At 34.9% G+C, this 26607-nt stretch overlaps 1 protein-coding gene across 2 annotated transcripts; it reads left to right on the top strand.

The window, feature by feature from the left end:
* FMO3 (flavin containing dimethylaniline monoxygenase 3) lies at window positions 1–26256 on the top strand. Of its 2 annotated transcripts, none has more exons than XM_003824646.5 (8): window positions 1–132; window positions 12143–12331; window positions 16029–16191; window positions 16433–16575; window positions 19150–19349; window positions 22475–22830; window positions 24678–24750; window positions 25573–26256. In XM_003824646.5, exons 1-8 carry the CDS (start codon window positions 1–3, stop codon window positions 25913–25915), a joined length of 1599 nt encoding a protein of 532 aa, XP_003824694.2. In that variant the 3' UTR covers window positions 25916–26256. The 2 variants fall into 2 exon arrangements, with proteins under 2 accessions (XP_003824694.2, XP_014197589.2); XM_014342103.4 differs by lacking the exon at window positions 1–132 and adding an exon at window positions 9494–9565.
* Window positions 26257–26607: the final 351 nt, after the last annotated feature.

The following is a 26607-nucleotide window of genomic DNA, read 5'->3' as shown; positions in this document are numbered from 1 at the left end:
ATGGGGAAGAAAGTGGCCATCATTGGAGCTGGTGTGAGTGGCTTGGCCTCCATCAGGAGCTGTCTGGAAGAGGGGCTGGAGCCCACCTGCTTTGAGAAGAGCAATGACATTGGGGGCCTGTGGAAATTTTCAGTGAGTAGCATGTTGTTGTAATAGACAGGAAAATAGGTTGGGAAGTGTATAAGAGCACGCTGTGTGCACACAGGTTTCCAAACCTGCTACCATGGCAGTTATCATATCTGTTAGAATTGGAATCCACTAAGTACAGTGTCAAGAGCAGGTTGGAAAGTAACCTCCTTGCAAGTCAGAAGTAAATTAGACAATGGGCTTTGAAATTCTCCATTACAGTTCTCCCTTGATAGATCATTAATAAGAGCCACTTGGACATAAAATTAGTGGTAAATATTAGTTAGGTTTATGTAGTTATAATTATTTACTCATTTAAAACACAATAACTTTTCACATCTTTTTTTTACAGATTTAGGGGGTACAAGTGCAGTTTTATTACATGGATATAATGTATAGCAGTTAAGTCTGGGCTTTTGTGTAGCCATGACCCAAATAATGTACATTGCACCCATTAAGTAATTTCTCATACCTCAACCCCCTCCCACTCTCCTACCCTTCCAAGTCTCCAATGTCTATTATTCCCAAATTCTATGTCAATGTGTATACATTATGTAGCTCCCAATCATAAGTGAGAGAATATGTGGTATTTGACTTTCTGTTTCTGAGTTATTTCACTTAAGATAATGGCCTCCAGTCCCATCCATGTTACTGCAGAAGACATAATTTCATTCTGTATTATTGCTGGGTAGTATTCCATGGTGTGTGCATATATACATACATATATATGTATATGTGTCTGTGTGTATATATACATATATGTATGTATATACCACATTTTCTTTATCCAATCATCCTTATTGGACAACAAGGTTGATTCCATTTCTTTGCTATTGTGAATGGTGCTGCGATAAACATATGGGTGCAGGAAATTTTTATATAATGACTTATTTTCCTTTGGATAGATATCTAGTAGGGGCATTGTTGGGTCAAATGGTAGTTCTATTTTTAATTCTTTGCGAAATCTCCATACTGTTTTCTATAGTTTATATTCCAACCAACAGTGTTTCCTTTTCTCCACATACTCACTAATATCTTTTTTTTTTTTTTTTTTTTTTTTTGAGTTGGAGTCTCACTCTGTCTCCCAGGCTGGAGTGCAGTGGCGCCATCTCAGTTCACTGCAGCCTCCACCTCCTGGGTTCAAACGATTCTCCTACCTCAGCCTCCCGAGTAGCTGGGGTTACAGGTGCCCACACCCAGCTAATTTTTGTATTTTTAGTAGAGACAGAGTTTCACCATGTTGACAAAGCTGGTCTCAAACTCCTCAGCTCAGGTGATCTGCCGGCCTCGGACTCCCAAAGTGCTGGGATTACCAGCAAGAGCCACTGCGCCTGGCCTTTTTGACTTTTTAATAACAGCCATTCTGACTGGTGTAAGATAGTATTTTATTGCGGTTTTAATTTGCATTTTCTCTGGTAATTCGTGATGTTAAGCATTTTCCCATATGTTTATTGGCCATTGGTATGTCTTTTTTTGAAAAATGCTTATTTATCTCCTTTTTCCACTTTGTAATGGTGTTATCTGTGCTTCTTTAAAATTGAGTTGCTTGAGTTCCTTATAAATTCTGATATTTGTCCTTTGTTGGATGCATAGCTTGCAAATATTGTCTCCCATTCTGAAGGTAGCCTGTTCACTCTGTTAATTATTTCTTTTTATGTGAAAAAGATTTTTAGATTGTCTATTTTTATTACATTTGCTTTTGAGGCCTTAGTCATAAATTCTTAGTCATAGTCTAGGTAAAAGAGTTTTACCTATTTTTTTCTAGAATTTTTATAGTTTCAGGTCTTACATTTAAGTCTTTAATCTCTCTTGAGTTCATTTTTGTATATGGTGAGAGATAGGGGTCTACTTTCATTCTGCGTATGGCTATCTAATTTTCCAAGCACAATGTACTGAATAGGGTGTCCTTTCCCCAGCATATGCTATTGTCAACTTTGCTGAAGATCAGTTGGCTATAGGGATGAGGCTTTATTTCTGACTTCTCTATTCTGTTCCACTGATCTATGTGTCTATGTTTATACCAGTACCATGCTATTTTAATTACTATAGCCTTGTAGTATAATTTGAAGTCAGGTAATATGATGCCTCCAGTTTTGTTCTTTTTGCTTAGAATTGCTTAGAATTGCTGAGGTTATTTGGGCTTTATTGGTTCCATATGAATTTTTAGAATTGTTCTAATTCTGTAAAAAATGGCATTGATATTTTGTTAGAAATTGCATTAAGTCTTTTGGGCATATGGTTATTTTAATGATATTGGCCCTTCCAATCCATGAGCATGAGATGTTTTACCATTTGTGTCAGCTACAATTTCTTTTATTCACGTTTTGTGGTTTTCCCCAAAGAGATCTTGCACCTCTGGTTAAATGGGTTCCTAGATAATTTTTCCATTGTTGTTGGCTTTTCCCATTCATTTGGTGAGGCTACCAAAGTGATTGGGACCATGGATTTTAAAGTTTCAGGTGCTGACTTTGGTCTTGTGAAACTACAAAACTGAGAATTGCTTTGAAGTTCTTCAATGCCCCTTTGTCCCGTGCATTTGTAATAAGGGTTCTATTAGCAGACATGCATGTATGCACTCATTAAATCACTTCATGTGTTGCCAAACAGCAGCAGGAATGGGGCTTCCCTATGTTCTCCACTCAATCAGTACAGTCTTCCAGCCTTATTGCCTGAGTCTTATTTTTCTTCTTCTGATGAACCCATTAATATATATGCAAATTTAGGAAGATTAATGACCCTTTTAAGCCACTATTTCCTCCTCAAATGCAAAATCAGTATTATATTATTTACCTCAATGAAAAGGTTGTATTTAATGAAACAGTGTCTGTAACAGCCGTTTAAATATTATAAAGACGAGATATCATTCTTATTAATATAGATATTTTGCAGGCTGCAAAAAACTCTTGAAACCACCCAGCATCTTTTTTTAAAAATATGGTATGTTTCTTTTATATATATATATATAATATAAATATATATTTTATATATATTTATATATATTAAATTTATAAAAAATATAAATATATATTTATATATTTATATATTAAATATATAAATATATAATTATATATAATATGAATATATATAAGATATGATTATATATTATATATCATAATATATATAATATCATTATATCTAATTATAATATATAATATAATATATAATTATGTATAATATATATTTATGTATTATAATTATATATTTATAATTATATAGATATATTTTATATATATTTTATATATTAATCTACATATTATATATTAAAATATAAATATATACTATATAAAAATATATATTTATATATTATATATTAATATATAATATATTATATATAATTAATTATTATATATTAACATTTATATATAATTAATTATTATATATTAATATTTATATACAATTATTATATTAATATTTATATATAATTATATATTAATATTTCTATATAATTTATTATATATTAATATTTATATATAATTAATTATTATATATTAATATTTATATATAATTAATTATATTAATATTTTTATATAATTATTATATATTAATATTTATATATAATTAATTATATATTAATATATAATATATAATTATATATAATTATATATTAATATACATTTATATATTATATAGTATATATAAATATTCTATATTATATATAATATTTATATATAATATATTCTATATTATATATAATATTTATATATAATATATTCTATATTATATATAATATTTATATATAATATATTCTATATTATATATAATATTTATATATAATATATTCTATATTATATATAATATTTATATATAATATATTCTATATTATATATAATATTTATATATAATATATTCTATATTATATATAATATTTATATATAATTATATTCTATATTATATATAATATTTATATATAATTATATAATATATAATATATATAAATTATATATTATATATTATATATAAATTATACATATTATATATTATATAATTATATATAATATTATATATATTATATATATAAATTATATATATTATATATAAATTATATATAATATATAAATATTATATGTTATATATAATATTTATATATTATATACAATATTTATATATAATATTTATATATTATATACAATATTTATATATAATATATAATTTATTTATATATAATGTATAAATATATAATATGTAATATATTTATATATAACATATAAAATATATATAAATATATAAAATATATAAATATTATAATTATATATTGATAATTATATATGTTATATATAACATATATATTATATGTTATATATAATCATATATTATATATGATTATATATAACGTATATATTATATATGTTATATATAATCATACATATTATATATGTTATATATAATCATACATATTATATATGTTATATATAATCATACATATTATATATGTTATATATAATCATACATGTTATATATGTTATATATAATCATATATGTTATATATAATCATATATATTATATATGTTATATATAATCATATATATTATATATGTTATATATAATCATATATATTATATATGTTATATATAATCATATATATTATATATGTTATATATAATCATATATATTATATATTATATATAATCATATATATTATATATGTTATATATAATCATATATATTATATATGTTATATATAATCATATATATTATATATGTTATATATAATCATATATATTATATATGTTATATATCATATATATTATATATGTTATATATAATCATATATATTATATATGTTATATATAGTCATATATATTATATATGTTATATATAATCATATATATTATATATGTTATATATAATCATATATATTATATATGTTATATATAATCATATATATATAAAATACATAATATATATTATATATTAAAAATATAATTAATATAATTATATTAAAAATATATATAATTAATGTAATTATATTAAAAATATATATAATTAATATAATTACATTAAAAATATATAATTAATATAATTATATTAAAAATATAAATATATTTTTTATTATACTTTAAGTTCTAGGGTACATGTGCACAATGTGCAGGTTTGTTACATATGTATACATGTGCCATGTTGGTGTGCGGCACCCATTAACTTGTCATTTAGCATTAGGTATATCTCCTAATGCTATCCCTCCCCACTCCCCCCGCCCCACAACAGGCCCCGGTGTGTGATATTCCCCTTCCTGTGTCCAAGTGTTCTCATTGTTCAATTCCCATCTATGAGTGAGAACATGTGGTGTTTGGTTTTTTGTCCTTGTGATAGTTTGTTGAGAATGATGGTTTCCAGCTTCATCCATGTCCCTACAAAGGACAGGAACTCATCATTTTTTATGGCTGCATAGTATTCCATGGTGTATATGTGCCACATTTTCTTTATCCAGTCTATCATTGTTGGACATTTGGGTTGGTTCCAAGTCTTTGCTATTGTGAGTAGTGCCGCAATAAACATACGTGTGCATGTGTCTTTACAGCAGCATGATTTATAGTCCTTTGGGTATATACCCAGTAATGGGATGGCTGGGTCAAATGGTATTTCTAGTTCTAGATCCCTGAGGAATTGCCACACTGTCTTCCACAATGGTTGAACTAGTTTACAGTCCCATCAACAGTGTAAAAGTGTTCCTATTTCTCCACATCCTCTCCAGCGCCTGTTGTTTCCTGACTTTTTAATGATCGCCATTCTAACTGGTGTGAGATGATATCTCATTGTGGTTTTGATTTGCATTTCTCTGATGGCCAGTGATGATGAGCATTTTTTCATGTGTCTGTTGGCTGCATAAATGTCTTCTTTTGAGAAGTGTCTTTTCATATCCTTTGCCCACTTGTTGATGGGGTGTTTTTTCTTGTAAATTTGTTTGAGTTCTTTGTAGATTCTGGATATTAGCCCTTTGTCAGATAAGTAGATTGCAAAAATTTTCTCCCATTCTGTAGGTTGCCTATTCACTCTGATGGTAGTTTCTTTTGCTGTGCAGAAGCTCTTTAGTTTATTTAGATCCCATATGTCAATTTTGGCTTTTGTTGCCATTGCTTTTGGTATTTTAGACATGAAGTCCTTGCCCATGCCTATGTCCTGAATGGTATGGCCTAGGTTTTCTTCTAGGTTTTTTATGGTTTTAGGTCTAACATTTAAGTCTTTAATCCATGTTGAATTAATTTTTGTATAAGGTGTAAGGAAGGGATCCAGTTTTAGCTTTCTACATATGGCTAGCCAGTTTTCCCAGCACCATTTGTTAAATAGGGCATCCTTTCCCCATTTCTTGTTTTTTTCAGGTTTGTCAAAGATCAGATAGTTGTAGATGTGTGGTATTATTTCTGAGGGCTCTGTTCTGTTCCACTGGTTTATATCTCTGTTTTGGTACCAGTACCATGCTGTTTTGGTTACTGTAGCCTTGTAGTATAGTTTGAAGTCAGGTAGCGTGATGCCTCCAACTTTATTCTTTTGGCTTAGGATTGACTTGGCAATGCAGGCTCTTTTTTGGTTCCATATGAACTTTAAAGTAGTTTTTTCAATTCTGTGAAGAAAGTCATTGGTAGCTTGATGGGGATGGCATTTAATCTATAAATTACCTTGGGCAATATGGCCATTTTCACGATATTGATTCTTCCTATCCATGAGCATGGAATGTTCTTCCATTTGTTTGTGTCCTCTTTCATTTTGTTGAGCAGTGGTTTGTAGTTCTCCTTGAAGAGGTCTTTCACATCCCTTGTAAGTTGGATTCCTAGGTATTTTATTCTCTTTGAAGCAATTGTGAATGGGAGTTCACTCATGATTTGGCTGTTTGTCTGTTATTGAGGTATAAGAATGCTTGTGATTTTTGCACACTGATTTTGTATCCTGAGATTTTGCTGAAGTAGCTTATCAGCTTAAGGAGATTTTGGGCTGAGACGATGGGGTTTTCTAGATATACAATCATGTCATCTGCAAACAAGGACAATTTGACTTCCTCTTTTCCTAATTGAACATGCTTTATTTCTTTCTCCTGCCTGATTTCCCTGGCCAGAACTTCCAACACTATGTTGAATAGGAGTGGTGAGAGAGGGCATCCCTGTCTCGTGCCAGTTTTCAAAGGGAATGCCTCCAGTTTTTGCCCATTCAGTATGATATTGGCTGTGGGTTTGTCATAAACAGCTCTTATTATTTTGAGATATATCTTCTCTAGTTCTTTTAATTGTGATGTTAGGGTGTCAATTTTAGATCTTTCCTGCTTTCTCTTGTGGGCATTTAGTGCTATCAATTTCCCTCTACACACTGCTTTAAATGTGTCCCAGAGATTCTGGTATGCTGTGTCTTTGTTCTCGTTGGTTTCAAAGAACATCTTTATTTCCGCCTTCATTTCATTATGTACCCAGTAGTCATTCAGGAGAAGGTTGTTCAGTTTCCACGTAGTTGAGCGGTTTTGAATGAGTTTCTTAATCCTGAGTTCTAGTTTGATTGCACTGTGGTCTGAGAGACAGTTTGTTATAATTTCTGTTCTTTTACATTTGCTGAGGAGTGCTTTACTTCCAACTATGTGGTCAGTTTTGGATTAGGTGTGGTGTGAAACCCCCCAGCATCTTATACAATGTTGTGGAGCCTACTGTATGTTATTAAAATGTGTTGACAGGGCTTCAGATTAACACACTGGTGATTCTTAGGGCTTTTTGGTTGTTGTTATTTTTGTTTCTTTGTGGCCAAACTTAGGGCTATTTTATCAAGCACTTTCTATATGACACATGACTTTTTCTATTTAATTAAATATTTATAGTAATCCTATAAGCTAGGTATATTTTCTCTCCTTTTACAAATGAATTTGAAGCTTCAAAAGAAAAGAAAAAAATCATACAGCTGATAATGGTGGAGAAAAGATCCCAATTCAAGCTTGCCTTTCTCTCCAGTCTATTCTTAACTCCTTTGTAAATTGCTGGTTGCCATTTCACCAAGTGGCCTATTGAGCTGACCATGTCTTTCTTTTTTTTTTTTTTTTTCTTTTTTTTCTTTTTTTTTTTTTAGACAGAGTTTCTCTCTTGTTGCCCAGGCTGGAGTGCAATGGCACAATCTCAGCTCACTACAACCTCCACCTCCTGGGATCAAGGGATTCTCCTGCCTCAGCCTCCCGAGTAGTTGGGATTACAGGTGTGTGCCATCACGCCCCGCTAATTTTTGTATTTTTAGTAGAGATGGGGTTTCGCCATGTTGGCCAGGCTGGTCTCGAACTCCTGACCTCAGGTGATACACCCGCCTCGGCCTCCCAAAGTGCTGGAATTATAGGCATGAGCCACCACTCCTGGCCAGCCATATCTTATACACAGTGATCTTAACCAAAGCGTCATACTCAAATTTAGTTTGCAAGACGTTGCTGAAGATAGAACGCACTGCTGATATTGCTATTGAGAGGAACACAGCCAAAGACAGCTAATTTGTCTTTTCTTGCTGCTCAAGGAAGGCTTTAAAATTTGAACCTGGCAGCATAGGTTGATAAAACTGAACTGCAACATGTGCTACCCTTCAAGAAAAAGAAAGGATAGCCCAGAGGGTAGAGCCTCAGGCCCTGAGGGCAGAGGCCCGAGCCAAAGCCTTCAAGCCTAAAGGAATTTGTCCTACTGGATTTCAAAATTGCTTGGGATTAGTGATTCTTGTCTTTCCTCCTTTTTCCTCCCCGGTTAAATGGGAATGTCGATAACGGTTACCCATGCTTGTCCCACCATTGTATTTTGGAAGAAGATAACTTGTTTTCTAGTTTCACAGATTCACAGATAGAAATTTTGCCTCATCCTGGTCCATATCCAGAGTCTCATTTATACCTGATTTAGATAATTTATATGATGATGAGATTTTGGACTTTTGAATTGAAAATATATAAATGAGAGTTGAGACTTGATTTCATGCTGCTATGGGTTGAGACTTTGAGGATGTTGGGATTGGGTTAATGTATTTTGCAGATGGGATGGATGTGAATCCTTGGGAACCAGAGGATGGCCTGTAATAGGCTGAACAATTTAACAATGCCCCTCCTCAAAGATATCGCATCCAAATTCCTGGAACCTGTAAATGTTATCTTACTTACAAGAGAAAAGGGTATTTGCACATATAATTAAGTTAAAAATCTTAAGATGGAGAGATTTTTCTGCATTATGTGGGTGAGCCCCAAATGCTATAATGAATGCATCGTTAAAAGAGAGAGGCAGAGGGAGATTTAACACAAAGAGAAGAGAGAAGGTGATGTGATGACCTCAACAGAAAGAGAGAAATTTGAAGATGCTATGCTCTATCTTTGATGATGGCCAGAGGAGCCATGAGTGAAGGCGTACAAGAGGGGTCTTGCCACTGAAAAAAATAAGAAATGCCAGCATCCACCAGAAGCCAGAAGAGGCAAGGAATGGATTCTCTCCTGGAGCCTCTGAAAATGAACATGGTACTGTCACACTTTGTTTTCAGCCTACTGATAGTGATTCCTGACTGCTGACTTCTAGAACTGTGAATCAATTGCTATTATTTTAAGCCATTAACTTTGTGGTAATTTATTACAGCAGCCACAAGAAACTAATACCTTTGGTTTTTCAGCGTTTCCTATTTTACTACTGTGAGGGGGCTTATAGATTGCAAATGATGGAGCAAACAGCAGTGTTTCTCAGATCACTAGAAGTCTGCAGCAATAGGCTGAGTATTCACACTATAAGATTGTTATAAAATTGTTCTAATTGTGTATTTGCCTTCCCTTTGGTTTCTAACATCATCATTTTACATTATCTTAACTTTTTTTAAATTTCAGAGAGATCCAAACATTGGTTAAAACTTAGCTAACACTAAGGGTGCATATAGTTGAAACTGTTGGAGCTGTTTACTACAGTACTTTCTATGCCCTTCTAGTTCTGACTTCTAACCCTGATCTAGAGCCACGATGATGTATTTCCCTCACCTTCTTTGGTCACAGAAGGAGGACATTTCACCCAGATCTGCGGCCTAATCACAGGGCACATTTCTGAATAGGCCACGGATCTGGGTAAAATGTCCTCTTTTCTCAGGAGCTCCCCAAACAATAAATCAGTAAATCATATGAAGTTTTGCATGAAGTTTTATGAATAGAGGCTTTCTTCTGGGAATACCTCCCTTTTTTAACTTCCTCTGATTTTTTTCTGGACTATGTATCAATTTTTTTCTTTAATGTTTCTTCTCTCTTTATGCTGATTATCATCTCTTTAAACTTACCCAACTCACAGAAAGCTACAAATTTTTGCACTTCCCCATCCCACATGCCTATAGCAGAGTCAACAAACCATGTGAGCAGCAGAAAACTCATGTCCTATTTAAAGAACACGCTGCTTTCTGAAATGAACATGGCAACTAATCTGCCAATTAATTATTTGTCAATAATGAAACTGCAGCCACATTGGCTTTTGATGTGATTGTAATATTCCAATATTATACTAAAATTTCATGTTCTGGGAGCCCTGACAACTTTGAGTTAGATGAGCTCTAATTAGAAGTTTCTAGTGCTCAGTACTTTCCACTATGAACTAGCAACTACACATAGAGATCTACAATCTGATCTTTCATCATGAAACTTGAGATGTAAGTACCTTGGTGCTTCAACAGAGCTAAACCAAGGCTCCACCTCTTCCTAATCATGCTCCAACCAGTTTTTTTTTTTTTAACTTAATGCCTTTTATTCATTCAACAGCTTGCTTTGCAGAGCTCACAGCTGTAACAGATGTGTCCTATGGTAAGCTCTTCCGCAGTAACTGTAGCCTGTTGGTCATGAGCTTCTATTTGTTGAACTCTACATTGTGACTGACAAACTTGGCTGCATCTTAAAATTACCTGAAGAGCTTTTAAAACTTGCTGTCAATTAAATCAAATTCTCTGAGAGTGGGACCTAATGCTCAGTGTGTTTTTTAAAGCTCCCAGTTTATTTCAGTGTGTGGCTAAAGAACCACAACACAATATCCTAACCTTCTCATTGCTGATCATTCTTTCTTCAATGTTCTTTTTCTTTATTCATCATCACTTAACATTTCCTCTAAGGCTTTATTAGCATAGTTCTATAATTCCTTAGAGTTAAAGCAAATTCAGATATTTTTACATCATTGAAAGCTAAAACTTTGTTACTTACATAAGTGCTTAAAAGGCATGCAATGCCCATAAATTCTGTGTTAGATTCAAAATAGTTAACCTTATTTTATACATTATAGAAATTCTAAGGTTAATTTTTTTAAAATTAGGTCTTAAAATGCTTACATTTACAAATCTGATCAATAGTTGCAACCTCTTGTTACTGTTTGCTTTTATAAATTGACCATTAGATGCTTGTGCTCATGAGTTGACACATTGAAATTATGCAAGGTTGAATTTTGAAAAATCTCTGTCACCATATTTAATGGTTCAAGGGAATGAAAGGATTCTAGTTACATAGGCCTAAAGGACATAATGAAATTTAAAATTTGTTTCCCTTAGAAAAGATTAAGATATATTTTCTTAAAAGATATTAAGAAAGGTATTCTTCCATATCCTAAGTTCCCTTAGTAAGTTTCCATGATTAGCATCAATTGTTGAAGTGAAGTTAATTTATGTGTGTCTTACCGAATTTACTGTGGATAAAGGATAACTCAAATAAGTATACACTTGGCCATCTGTTTTTGCAAGTTCTGCATCCATAGATTCAACCCACCATTGATTAAAAAAATCCAAAAATAAAAATAAAAAAAATAAAAATAAAAAAACAATACACTACAACTATTCATTAAGCATTTACATTGCATTAGGTATTATAAGTAACCTAGAGATGATTTAAAGTATCTGTATATAGGTTATACGAAAATACTATATCATTTTATATAAGAGACTTGAGCATTCATAGATTTTGGTAACCACGGAGGTCCTGGAACCTTCCATAGATACCAAGGGGATGACTGTAATTACTTGGAACCAGCCCTGACCATGATCAGTATACTCATTTACCAATTCGCTTCCATTTGATACTATACATTCACAGGACCATGCAGAGGAGGGCAGGGCTAGCATTTACAAATCAGTCTTTTCCAACTCTTCCAAAGAGATGATGTGTTTCCCAGACTTCCCATTTCCCGATGACTTCCCCAACTTTATGCACAACAGCAAGATCCAGGAATATATCAGTGCATTTGCCAAAGAAAAGAACCTCCTGAAGTACATACAATTTAAGGTAAGATGTTATCAACAATTTAGCTCTTGTCATAATGCTGAAGAAGTCTATGTCTACTACTGGATTCTCATTTGTTCCTTTCAGTTTCCCTTTCTAATTTGTCAACATTTTTAACAGTGTGGCCTCTCTAACTCTAGGTTTAGAGAATTACCTTCTTCTCAAGGATACATAGAAAATTCACAAAATTTGACCACCTACAGTTCTTAGACTAAATTACTACTAATTTAGAAATCAATACCAAAGAAATAAATGTAAAATACCTGTGAATTTGGAAATTAAAAACTCTTTTTATCTAAATAACATATAGGTCAAAGAAGAAATTTCAATGGGAATTTAAAAATATCTATAACTGAATGTTAATTTAGTCTATGTATCAATACTTGTGGGAAACATAGGAAGCTATATTTTCATGAAAATTATAAATGTAAATGTTTATATTAGAAAATGAAAAAGTTTAAAAATAAGGTAAGAAAGTTTAAGAAATTAGTAAAAGAAAGACAGAATAAACTCAAAGAACATAGAATGAAGGGGATATAAAAATAAATTTATAAAATGTAAAAAAGCATATGTACAAATTGAAAGTTAATTATTTGAAAGGACTAATAAAATAAACAACAGGAGCCAAGTGCAATGGCCCATCTTATAGTCCCAACACTTTGGGAGGACAAGGCAGGCAGATTGCTTGAGTCCAGGAGTTGGAAACTAGCCTGGGTGACATGGAGAAACCATGTCTCTACAAAAAATACAAAAATTAGCTGGATGTGGTGGCACATGCCTGTGGTCCCAGCTACTAGGGAGGCTGAGGTGGGAGGATTGCTTGAGCTCGGGAGGTAGAGGTTGCAGTGAGCTGAGATCACGCCACTGCACTCCAGCCTGGGTGACAGAGTGAGACCCTATCTCAAAAAATAAATAAATAAACAATAGATAAAAAGCTGGCAGTGTAAGGAAAAAATAATCAAAGGCACAAATAAATAATATTGCAAAGGAAAGGATAGACAAAATGGATACAGATGAATTAAAAAATATAACAAGAATACTATAAAAGTGTTTGCCAAGTAATATTTTAAGTTGGTTAAATTTTCTCAATTTTTTAAAACAAATCTTATCAAAACTCACTTAATAATAAGTAGAAAGCCTGAATTGTCGTTTGATGATTTATAGTTCTTTTGACCTAGAAATTAAAAATCTTCCCATAAAGAAAATAAACAGTTCCATGGGTGAGTACTTCCAAACTTGCAGTGAACAAGTTATTTCAATATTTTAGAAACTTTCAGAGACTTGAAAATGAGATATGATTTCCAAAGTTATTTTATGACATTATTACCTTTACATCAAAAGCAGACAAGATAATATGAAATAGGAAAATTACAGGCCAATCTCCTTCATGAAAATCAATGTAAAAATCCTTCAAAAATGAATCCAACAGAGTATTAAAAGAGATTAACTGGGTCAAATGGTATTTCTAGTCCTAGATCCCTGAGGAATCACCACACTGACTTCCACAATGGTTGAACTAGTTTACAGTCCCACCAACAGTGTAAAAGTGTTCCTATTTCTCCACATCCTCTCCAGCACCTGTTGTTTCCTGACTTTTTAATGATCGCCATTCTAACTGGTGTGAGATGGTATCTCATGTGCCCTAAAACTTAAAGTATAATAAAAAAAAAAAAGAGATTAACTGTCTTGATTGAGTTTGGCCTAAGTATGCAAGAGTATTTTAATACTAAGAAATATAAATGTATATTTTACTACAAAAACCTGTTATAGGCAGAAAACCACGTTTATTTAACAAATTCAGAATTTAAAATTCAGTTACATTAACTGAAATTTAACACCTATTTATGCGTGAAAGATAAAAAAAGAAAATCAAAAGAAAACTCTCGCCAAACTTAGAGCAGAATTGTCTTGAACCAGCAAAACATACGCAAACATTATCTTAATCTTTATCTTAATTTATCTTAAATCTGCACTGTTCAATATAGTAGCCACTAGTCACAAAACTGAGATGTGCTATAAGTATAAAATATACAAAAACTTTCCAAGTCTTATTATAAAAAAGGAAAGTAAAATACCTTATTAATAAATTTTAATTACATTTTGAAATGTTAACATATCAGACAGATTGAGTTAAATTATACATTTTTTTCAGTTTTTAATGTGACTATTAGAATTTTTTTTGTTTGTTTTGACACGGAGTTTCCCTCTTGCTGCCCAGGCTGGAGTGCAATGGTGTGATCTCGGCTCACCATAACCTCCACCTCCTAGGTTCAAGTGATTCTCCTGCCTCAGCCTCCCAAGTAGCTAGGATTACAGGCATGCACCACCATGCCCAACTAATTTTGTATTTTTAGTAGAGATGGGGTTTCTCCATGTTGGTCAGGCTGGTCTCGAACTCCCAACCTCGGGTGATCTACCTGCCTCACCCTCCCAAAGCGCTGGGATTATAGGCGTAAGCCACCATGCCCGGTCTTAGAAATTTTGTAATTGCATATGTTGCTCATACTATATTGGTACTGGTCAGTGCTGTGCTAAAGGATGAAAAGTTAGAAGCATTCACTTTAAAGTTTCAGAACAAGATAAGAATTCCTAATTACTATTATCAATAGCACTTACTTCTTTTCAATAGTCTTAAGAAATTTAAGAAACAGTGCAGTAAGTAAAGAAAAATAAAGAGAATGACAACTCAAAAGAAAGTAAAACACAGTTATTGAAGATAATGTGATTCTCTATGTAGTAAATCCAAAAGAATATATAAATTACTAGAATTCATAGCAATACAAAAAGAGTTAGCAAGGTGGTGGTATATAAGATCAATATATAAAAATGAATTGCATTTCTGTAAACCAGCAGCAAACAGAAACCTATCCAAAAAAAAGTTGCCATATATAATAGCATAACTAATTAACTAATCCCACAGTTATTCTAAACAAATTATGTATTAGGTCTTATGAGTCCATAAGTGCTCATTTTATTATATTTCATAACTAACAAAAATGTAACATATATGTGTTTGTGTATTTTCTTATATGTATGAAATAGTACATAATAAAGTTTTTAAGAACAATTAATACCAAATAGAGATTCTTTTTCCAATATAATCAGAAGAATTGAAAGATTTTTTTAAAACAGGGAGCACACCAACAGGCAGCCATTTAGCTGTGAACAAATATTTATCGATAATCTAGTCAAAGCTACTCAGTGTATAGTCCAAGTGACATCAGCGTCACCTAGGAGTGTGTTAGAAATTTGAATTTAATAGTTTTAACTTTAATTTAACAAATCTAATAATTTTCTGGATCACGTTTTCATATATTCTGGTTCAGTACATCTATCTTTGAGTTATTTAATATACTGAACCAGAACATACAGGAATGTGATCCAGAACATCATTGGCCATCAGATTTTCTAGTATATGTGATGTGCACCTCTTATAAATTATAATTGAATTCACTGCCATATCTCCAAGGGGTGTCACTCTTGTACTCCGGAAGATACTGGTTATGCACAAGAAATCATGCAGGGACAAATAGACAGATACCATTTAGTGTTTTGATTTATTCTGAGGGAATTTTAAATTTGTAATATGTATCTTAATCATTAAATATTTTTCTTAACCCACTTCTCTTTTTTCATACTGTATCTGCCAAAACCATTTGCTAGCATAGAAAAGAGGGATTTCTTTCTGTATTTCTCTTAGACATTTGTATCCAGTGTAAATAAACGTCCTGATTTTGCAACTACTGGCCAGTGGGATGTTACCACTGAAAGGGATGGTAAAAAAGAATCGGCTGTCTTTGATGCTGTAATGGTTTGTTCCGGACATCATGTGTATCCCAACCTACCAAAAGAGTCCTTTCCAGGTAAGGCCAAAATTTAAGCTGCTAGCCACATAACTGACAAAAATGAATATCTTGATAATGTCTTCTTTTTTCTAAAAGTATAAGCAGGTTAAATTAAAATATACTTCTGTTATATCTAATATGCTTGGTGTGTTAAAATAGCACATTATTGTGACTGCATCTATTCACAAGGTCGCTTCTGTTAAAGTCTTTGTTTAAATATATGACTCAAACTGCCATATATTTCTCACTTTTCACTCAGGACTAAACCACTTTAAAGGCAAATGCTTCCACAGCAGGGACTATAAAGAACCAGGTGTATTCAATGGAAAGCGTGTCCTGGTGGTTGGCCTGGGGAATTCGGGCTGTGATATTGCCACAGAACTCAGCCGCACAGCAGAACAGGTACTACTCCCCGGGTACTCGGGTGACTCTCGTTACTGACAGAAGAGTTATTATCGTTTGAAAGGTGTGATATGAAATGTGGGGGAGGAGGGAAGGGTATCTGATGTAAAGACTAAGTGGTATTTCACATAGCTGAGCTTCCCCAAGTAACAGGTGAGGTTTTAAATCACTTCATAGACAAAGGCAGAATATCAGCAAGGAGTAACTGTCATTCAACAATCTCCTTCTTCAAGACATTTGATGCCTAATATCTCGGATCAATTTCTCTAAAACTAGCACAGATTTAGGGTTAAGGTTATGACTCTTAGACTCGGGCAAGTCCTTCAATCTCCCTGAGGCAGGTTTCTCAATGGTAAAACAGATAAAAATAGAACCTACTTCTGGGCTTGTTATAAAGTTAAAGATTTTGAACAAGACTTAAGCAATACAGAGTGGCTCATTTATTCATTCATTTATGATGCATGCACACATTTATTCAATGACTACTTATTGAGGGCCTACTATGTGCCAGGCACTGGCTTGGGTGCTGAAGACAGTGGTGAACATAACAGGCATGATCCCTGCTCTGGAACAAGAGCTGCCACTGGAGAAAAGGATAAACAAGTGATTCAGGCACTAAATGCTATGATTCCAAAACTGGATGCTTCACAAAGGAGGTAGAACAGAACCAGTCCTTGAACAATAAATATAAATCATGAGACTGAAGAGGCGACAGAAGCTGTTCTTAGAATTGGAAATGCCACAAGCAGAGGCAAGAAGACAAGAAAATGAGCATTGTATATTTTACTATTGTAGGTTATAGTTTCATCTTGCTGGAATGGAGGTTCTTAATGCTAACAATTTGTATGATGCATTATGGTACTCAAATACCTTCCTGTAAATGGGCTCCTTTGCTTGTGGGAAGAAAGTAGTTTTATAACAGAAAGGATAAATGAGGACCAGAAATGTCAATTGTCTTCTTGAAAGTCATTGAGAAAATTAATGTTTGAGCCACTGAAGGGTTACAGAACTGAAAGCCAAAGCTTCCGAATCCAAGGAACAGTAGTCATAGGATTGCGTTACAGGAAAGAAAGATTGGGATCAGATTATATCACATATTTTAAGGACTTGAATGACAGGATAAAATAGATTTCTGTGTAAATAAAGGTAAATCATTATTTCAGCTTCTTGGGTTTAGGAAATTTATGATGAACTCATAGTTTTCAGAGATTTCTATTTGTATATGTGATTATTTGCATATGTGATACATTAAAGGGAAGATCAATTTCAGAGGCTATTTAATTAATTGATCCTTTAGTCTCTTCTTTTTTTTTTTTTTTTTTTTTTTTGGAGACAGAGTCTCACTCTGTTGCCCAGGCTGGAGTGCAGTGGCACAATCTCGGCTCACTGCAACCTCCGTCTCCCAGGTTCAAGCAATTCTCCCATCTCAGCCTCCTGAGTAGCTGGGATTACAGGCACCCACCACCACACCCCATACCCAGCTAATTTTTGTATTTTTAGCAGAGACAGGGTTTCACCATATTGGCCAGGCTGGTCTTGAACTCCTGACCTCAGATGATCTGCCCACCTAGGCCTCCCAAAATTCTGGGATTATAGGCGTGAGCCACCATGCCCGGACTCCTTTAGTCTCTTCTTGCCTAGTTTCTCTTATAACAAATGCCTTGAAGTGATATGGCGTATAAAAATTGGTTTTAAAAAAGACAAAGAAAGCCTGAAAACTACACTATTATGGATTAGCATAACAGAAGGGGAAGGAAAGGAAACTGACATTTACTGAGCACATACTATCTGCCAGGTAACGTTAGCCATGTGACATAGTTTATCACATCGAATTAACGCTTACACAAATTTGATGAGGCAAATTCGATTCTCTCCATTTTAGGAATGAGGGAACAAGATTAGAGAAGTTAAAGGAATTTTTTCAAATCACATCATTAATAAGTAGGAGAGCCAGCGTTTGAGTGTATGGTTTTCTGATTCCAAATTTCTCACCTTCTTTCCAGATAGTAGCAGGCATTTTGCTTTAAAATGCCTATTTTGAGATCATAATTGCTTATTTGTAGACAGCAATAGTTAGATAAGCGCTAGGGAAAACATGACTAGAATTCAGTTATTAGTTACCTGTAGCAGAGATTGATTAAAATACGAAAATTTGCCTGCAGCACTGTGACAGGGTGGCTGACCCTAAGATGTAGATGTAAAGTTCAGACGTTTATTTGGGAACACTCTCAGGATCAATACTTCCACAGGAAGGGAAGGAAGCTTCCATTTACTTTGAAGCTGGGATGGTCCTTTGGCATTGCCCCAATTTGAGGTGAGGGACTGGGCCTTTATACGCCCGCATTGACCAGTCACTAGATGGAGGAAACTCAGAAAGAGTAGAAGATGTTGGGTGAGGCCCCTCTCTTCAGCCAAAGCAATGGTCAAAAAGGACTGACAGCTGAGAGATGTCTTCTGACACCACTTTCTGCAGCTGGGGTAATAGATCCATTCCTCAAGAGGGATCTGGGGTGCTCACCAGAATATCCACTACAAATGGTCACTAATTTCATGGTTCAATTGGTGTTTTTTAAGGTCATGATCAGTTCCAGAAGTGGCTCCTGGGTGATGAGCCGGGTCTGGGACAATGGTTATCCTTGGGACATGCTGCTCGTCACTCGATTTGGAACCTTCCTCAAGAACAATTTACCGACAGCCATCTCTGACTGGTTGTACGTGAAGCAGATGAATGCAAGATTCAAGCATGAAAACTATGGCTTGATGCCTTTAAATGGGTAATGCAGAGCTAAACGTGATATGCCTGCTGGCTTTTAGTTCAGTGTCAACAACCCTTAATGTCCTGTAAGCCCAAAACAAATGAAAGTATTAGCAATCACAACTCATATATCAGAAGATAAAGAACTGCACAAATTAAGAGTGATTTCCTATTTTGCAATCCTCCTTACTATATTTACACAGCTGGAAAATTATATAATGCCTCAGGAATTAGTCCCGGGAGTAATGATAATCAAAGTTAACCTCTTTTAAGCATTTTATACATGTCAGAGATTTAGCAAGACTCTGCTAAGGCTCTGGCATATATTATTTCATTTTATCCTTACAATTATGAAGAGAGCTCTATTAGTATCTCCATTTTAGAGATGAGATAACTGCGTTTCAGTGTAGTTAATAACTTTACTAAGGTCCCACAGCCAGGAAGTAGAAGCAACGTTCAAAACAAACCCAGATCTGCTGATTCTAGAGCCTCTCACTCTTGGCCACTTGCTCTACTACCTGTCACTTAATGGCAAAGTTAAGCACATCAGGAGAACGTTTCATGTCCTACCTTTCCCTTTTCGTTTCATCACCCACCCCTTAATGGACCCCTCTCACTAAACACATACTTACCAATGCTTGCATCTTCAGTCTCCTTCCCATCTTCTCCTATAACGTCCTCCAAGCCAGTAACATAACAAGAAATGACTTTGACAAGAGGTGAAAAACCCAAGTTACGAGCTGTTTACATCAAAGTGAATTCATTAATTTGACAAACATTTATTACACGTTTATTATATGCCACGTCCTGTGTTTAGCCCTGTGGATATAGTAGTGAACAAAACATGCAAAAATCCCTGTCCTCATGGAACCTACATTCTAAGTGGTGGGAAACAGACAAACAATAGCATAAGATCATATGGCGATGTGTGCTTTGGGGAAGAAAACAAAGCAGATAAAGGTAATGGCAAGTGCTGTCAGGACAATTTCCAATAAAGTCCTCAGAGTACGTCTCAGGGAGGAGACTTTTAAGAAAACCTCTGAAGGAGTTGAAGGAATGAGCCATGAGGGTCTCAGGGGAAGGGTATTCCAGACTGAGGACACAGCCAGGGCATTTACGGGCAGGGCTGGCATGATCAACAAACAACAATGGGGCTTCTCTTCCTTGAGAAAAGAGAATGAGGGGAGAATGCCAGGAGATAAAACCAGAGACATAAAAATTGTTGGATGGCGTGGGCCTTGTAGATCATTGTAAGGACTCTGGCTTTTACTCTGAAAGCAATGGGAAATTACAGCAGGCATCTGAGCAAATGAATTACAAGACCTAAATTAGCATTGCAGAGATTGATCGGCTGCTGTGGTCATCATTCAATGTAAGGGTAGGGCAAGGAAGGAAGTGAAATGACCAGTTAAAAAGCTACTCTCAAAAACCTGAATCAGAGGGGATGTTGGTCTGGACCAAAATTGTTAGCAGTGAGTGGTCAGAATTGGGCAGATTTCTGGATAGCTTGAAGGTAGACCCAAATAGGATTTTCTGTGGACTGGATAGAGGATGAGAGAGCAAGGAGGGAGTAAGAATGTCTTCAAGATATTTGAAAAAGGATGACATTGACATTTACTAAAATGTGAAAAACTGCAGGAGGAACAGAAGTACAGTTTTAGACATATTAAAGTTGGAATGCCTATTAGACATTCCAGTAGAAGAATGTTGAGCCAGCAGTGGGAAACACAAGACAGGAGGGAGGCTCAAACCAGAAGTTAAAACTTTGGAGTCATGAGAAAATTTTTCCTGAAGAAATGGAACTAGATGACATCTCTTGAAGAATGCGTGTAAATGGAGGAGACTAAAGGTCTGGGGGCTGAGTCCTGAGGTATGCCATTGTCAGAAGTCAGGAAGAGGAGAAGAGGAGAAGACTTCTGTGGGAGACAGAAAAAGAATAGCCAGCAAAGTAGGAAAGGAACTGAGAGAGAGTGATGACCTGGAAACAAAATGAATACAGTGTTTCAAGAAAGAGGAAACCATCAATTATGTTAAATGCTAAGTTGAGTAAAAGGGAAAGTGAGGGTGGACCACTGGATCTGGGAGCCTGATTCTGATGTCCTTGACAAGAGTAGTTTCAGCGTGGTGATGGTGGAGGTAAAAACCTGATGGCCACAGGTTTCAAATAAATGGCAGGTAATAAGTGCAAGTGAGTCAAGCCTTTTTCCAAGTAAGATTCCAACCAATCTCATTGTCCAGCTCAGTTTGTTCTCCAGTGGAATCTGCCTGTAGCACTCTCTCACAGCTCCCACAGCCATACAAGAACAACACTCTTTCCTTCAACTGTATTCACATTCATCCCTGGGTTCAGATTTCTCTGCTCCCACTACAGATATTATTGAATAAAAAGTAGTCCAAAGCTCTCTATTTCCAGACTTGCAGTCGCCAAAGCCTCAAACTGGCACCCTCCCTCTGGCCTTATTTAAATTCCTGGGTGCTCCCTCCTTCACCTGACTGGTGCCTCTGTCTGCATGGGGCTCATACTTCATCCCTCAAGAGCCCAGCTGCAGCTCTCACACCTTTGACTTTCCTCCTCCTATTTGGTCTTCTCCACAGTATGATGACCACCTTGGAGTATACTGAATTAAGAATAACAGTTAACATTTTCGAGCTCTATGCATATGCTAGAGACTGTGCAAAACTCTTTATATCATTTAGGGAACTTCTGAGGTAGTACAAACATTACTGACATTCCAGATGAGAAATATGAGACACCAAGAATTTAAAAAACATAATCTTATCAAGGTTCCCACTGAATAAGTAGCAACTTTAAAAATGTAAACACTGAGGTACCCTCACTTCAGAGTTTTTCCTGAAACAGGCTTTAACAGGGAACTGGGCATAAGCCTTTATTCCGGGATTTGGAAAGAGCTCCATGGAAGAGAAGGATCACAGAAAATAGAGATGGGGCCAGCAAATAACAACTTCTCTTACTTCCCAATGTTGCCTCCCATCAGTTTTGTTCTTCAGCCATATTGGAGATACTCTATGCCTCAGAAAAAAAAATCTTGGGTCATTTTTTCCTTCCTTATCAATTTATATATGGACCAATGAAACAAGAGGGAAATATTACACTTCCAATAATTGTCTCTGTTTTCCATACAGAGTCCTGAGGAAAGAGCCTGTATTTAATGATGAGCTCCCAGCAAGCATTCTGTGTGGCATTGTGTCCGTAAAGCCTAACGTGAAGGAATTCACAGAGACCTCGGCCATTTTTGAGGATGGGACCATATTTGAGGGCATTGACTGTGTAATCTTTGCAACAGGGTATAGTTTTGCCTACCCCTTCCTTGATGAGTCTATCATCAAAAGCAGAAACAATGAGATCATTTTATTTAAAGGAGTATTTCCTCCTCTACTTGAGAAGTCAACCATAGCAGTGATTGGCTTTGTCCAGTCCCTTGGGGCTGCCATTCCCACAGTTGACCTCCAGTCCCGCTGGGCAGCACAAGTAATAAAGGGTAAGTCAATAAAGAGGCTCATGGATTGCGAAGATGAATGCCAGTGACAATAACTTTGGATCTTTGTGAAAACAATAATCCTAGTTACAAGGTCCCCTTCAGTTTTGAAAATTTATAATTCTATATTCTTTGGTGCTATATTTTGTTAGCAATTTAAAGTATACCAGTTTGGATTATTGTATGAAATACTACAAGATATTATTAGAGGAGGTATTTTGTGACTTACAACTTCTTACAGCTGATAATTACCCAAGATCATTTATTAGACTTGAGACCACCAAAGCTTACATCCACTTAAGACTAAGTGAATGACAACTTTATAAAATTATGATTGCAAAACTCAGTAGAATTACATTGCTTGAAAAGTTCATAAGAAAATATGTTTACGAGCCAACATCCAGCCAACTTCAAATATCCACAGTCATGGAAAATATGATTGCTGAAAGGTAATGGTTTTTCTACTATTATTTTCTTCCCTGACAAAAAAAGGACAAACAGTGGATCAACAGAGGCAGAAAGTGCTAAGAACAAACAGTGGATCAATAGAGACAGAAAGTGCTCAGTGTAGTAGATGATCAGTCTGTAATACATAAGAATACTGAGTTCTTATATTTTACAAAGGAAACAACAAACTTGATTGGGGTCAGGCAAGAAAGGCAGGCAGCATCCCCCAGCAGCAGGCTGGAATACAGTTGTGGGGAGATGCAGATCACACGACCAGGTAGCCAGGAAGGTAATGGCATGAAATTTCACTCAGGATTCCACTTAGGGTTCAGACCCAGAGAGGCTGGCATTAAAGGAAGGGTGGGACCCTTACTCTCTATGAGGACAAGAGTTGTAACTTGGGCTCTGAAGAAAGGAAACAAGGCAATTTATGGGGAAAATTGATGTACACGGCACAGGCTGTCTTAAGGGAAATGAGACACAAGGCAAACAACCTAGATTTGGAAAACCAGAGTACCAAGACAAGAGGGGCTAGTTACAAGCAACCCAATGGCAGTAGTTGGCAGGCTAAAAAACAGTCTCTTTCTTTTCAATCTCTTCCTCTGAAAAGCATGACAAGTTCCAAGGCCTGGAACCATACCATATCTACAAAAGCTGTTCAAGTGACCCTCCCTGTAAGAAGTGTAGAAATGGGAAATTAAGCAAGCCATTGTAGGTCTTGAGTAATCATATCTGGGCTAAGAGTTTTATTCTCTTTCAAGTTGATTCCAAGATTACCAAAGAAATCATCCTAAATTTGAAGTATTTCTGGACACAAAAGGCTGTTTTGGTCTGGGTTTTAGAGAACTCTGCAAACTTATGTAAACCTGGATCCTGGGGCAGCCCCAAGTCAGATCTAGTCTCCTGGGTCTCCCTTATGTCCTTGGTGACTTGTGGACAGTCCATATCCTCAGTCATATTCAAGAACTACTGGCTTTCCATAGAAAAACTTAGCCCTTCACCAAATTCTATATCTTATCTTCTGGAAATTCCATTTTCTGGCAAAGCAGGATTAATTTCTATGAAGATTTTTCTTCATAAATCTTGGAAAAGTGATGCCAATTCACCTCTGTTTGGCTATAATTTAAAAGACAACATTCTTAAAATATGACTGAGATTAAAATATATCTATGAAACTGTTTTGAAACATCTTGTAACCAGTTTAAGAGCAAAGCTATTTAGGTAATGTTTTTTAATTATTATGACAAATATGAGTTCTGAGAAGACTAGAACTGAATTTGACGTCTGTCTGAAAATGAACACCAATTAATGTAATTCATAACTCATTATTAAAAAGGGAAAATTACAGGCTGGTCCTATGCCAGACTCATTTAATTACCATCATGTCTTTCCTTCTTTATCAGGAACTTGTACTTTGCCTTCTATGGAAGACATGATGAATGATATTAATGAGAAAATGGAGAAAAAGCGCAAATGGTAAGAGTACCTATTGTAATAGGAGTGTAGGATTTCCATAGAAAAGTGAGAATTTATGAATGCTTGGAACTGTCTTAATCTTAAATTATCCTGAATGACATCATTGGAATGACAACTACAAGCTATATTCATCCATTCAACAAATATTAATTGAAGACCTACGTTGCTTCTGACATTGTATTAAGTTCTTTTTAGTACAAGGCACAGAGTAAATAATAGGATTGAGAATCTACATTACATAGACAGTTTTAGCCCTCCATGCCTCCTGTAATATATATCATACAAAGGAGACCCAGAAAGGATTTGAAATCAGAGGAGTTTGGGAACACACGGATGTGGACTTCCATTCTCTAGCCCATAAATCCTCTAAGATGTAGAGGATATTTCAAAGGTATACCTCTAATGAAAATGACTCAGAAAAGTGAGAATGAATCTGGAGAACTGGGCTCCATTTCTAGTTGTCACTAATTAGCTCAGTGGCCATGAACTATTATAGAAGGGTCACTTGAGCAAGAGGCAATCTATCCATTTGTAAATAAGGATAAAAAATGTCTTTCTTAGCTGCATTGCAGTGTTGGGGTATTTCCAAATGAAACCAATATGAAAGTTCTTTAAAAAAACCACAAAGTACAGGATAAACAAATGACATTCTCCTTATACAAGAAATTGATGTTGTCTGTCAGGGTAGTGTGGGAAATTTTTTTAGAAAGAGAGAGAGATTGATGTTAATTCTCACTGATATAAAGTTGCGAGCCATTTTCTCTGTTCTGTTTCTACACAGAGTTTGGGTATCCACAGTGGTGTTTTCTCTCCCATCTCCAGGTTTGGCAAAAGCGAAACCATACAGACAGATTACATTGTTTATATGGATGAACTCTCCTCCTTCATTGGGGCAAAGCCCAACATCCCATGGCTGTTTCTCACAGATCCCAAATTGGCCATGGAAGTTTATTTTGGCCCTTGTAGTCCCTACCAGTTTAGGCTGGTGGGCCCAGGGCAGTGGCCAGGAGCCAGAAATGCCATCCTGACCCAGTGGGACCGGTCGTTGAAACCCATGCAGACACGAGTGGTCGGGAGACTTCAGAAGCCTTGCTTCTTTTTCCATTGGCTGAAGCTCTTTGCAATTCCTATTCTGTTAATTGCTGTTTTCCTTGTGTTGACCTAATCATCATTTTCTCTAGGATTTCTGAAAGTTACTGACAATACCCAGACAGGGGCTTTGCTATTTAAAAATTAAAATTTTCACACCACCTGCTTTTCTATTCAGCATCTTTTGCAGTACTCTGTAGACATTAGTCAGTAACACAGTGTTATTTCTAGGCTCTGAAATAGCCACTTTAAGAATCATGTCATGATCTTAAGAGAGCACTAATCATTTCTGTTTGAGTTCCACTAACACTTCAAAATCAGAACTATGTTCTTTATATCTAACTTACATCATTTCCTGAAACATTTTGACATGATTCCTTTTTCCTTTTAAACAATATATGAAAGATGTATTTTAAATCTAAATAAAGAGCAAATTAAGCAGAATAATTATAATATGATACTCTCAGGCAACTTCTATAAGCTATTTGCAGGGTCAAGGGGGGAGCTTGGCTATTACATTATTTTTCATTTGTTTGTTTTGTGCAACATAATCCAGGTAAGACCTCCTCTTCCCTGCCCAAGAAACATAGCATAAAGACCTGGTCTATATTGAAAGTTAACACAAAGTAATTTGTTTTATTTATATTCTCAATAAGGAAACAAACTTTTCAACTTCTAGCAGCAAAAGAATAATAGCAATAGCAATGAGTGTAGTACCAAATAATACACCTTTTAGCTTAATCTTTTAAAAATTAAATATTTAGCCAA

This window comes from Pan paniscus, chromosome 1 (genome assembly GCF_029289425.2).
Source record: "Pan paniscus chromosome 1, NHGRI_mPanPan1-v2.0_pri, whole genome shotgun sequence".
Classification (NCBI taxonomy): Eukaryota; Metazoa; Chordata; class Mammalia; order Primates; family Hominidae; genus Pan; species Pan paniscus.
Note: the sequence above shows the minus strand (reverse complement) of the source record. Positions and strands in the feature narration are given on the sequence as shown.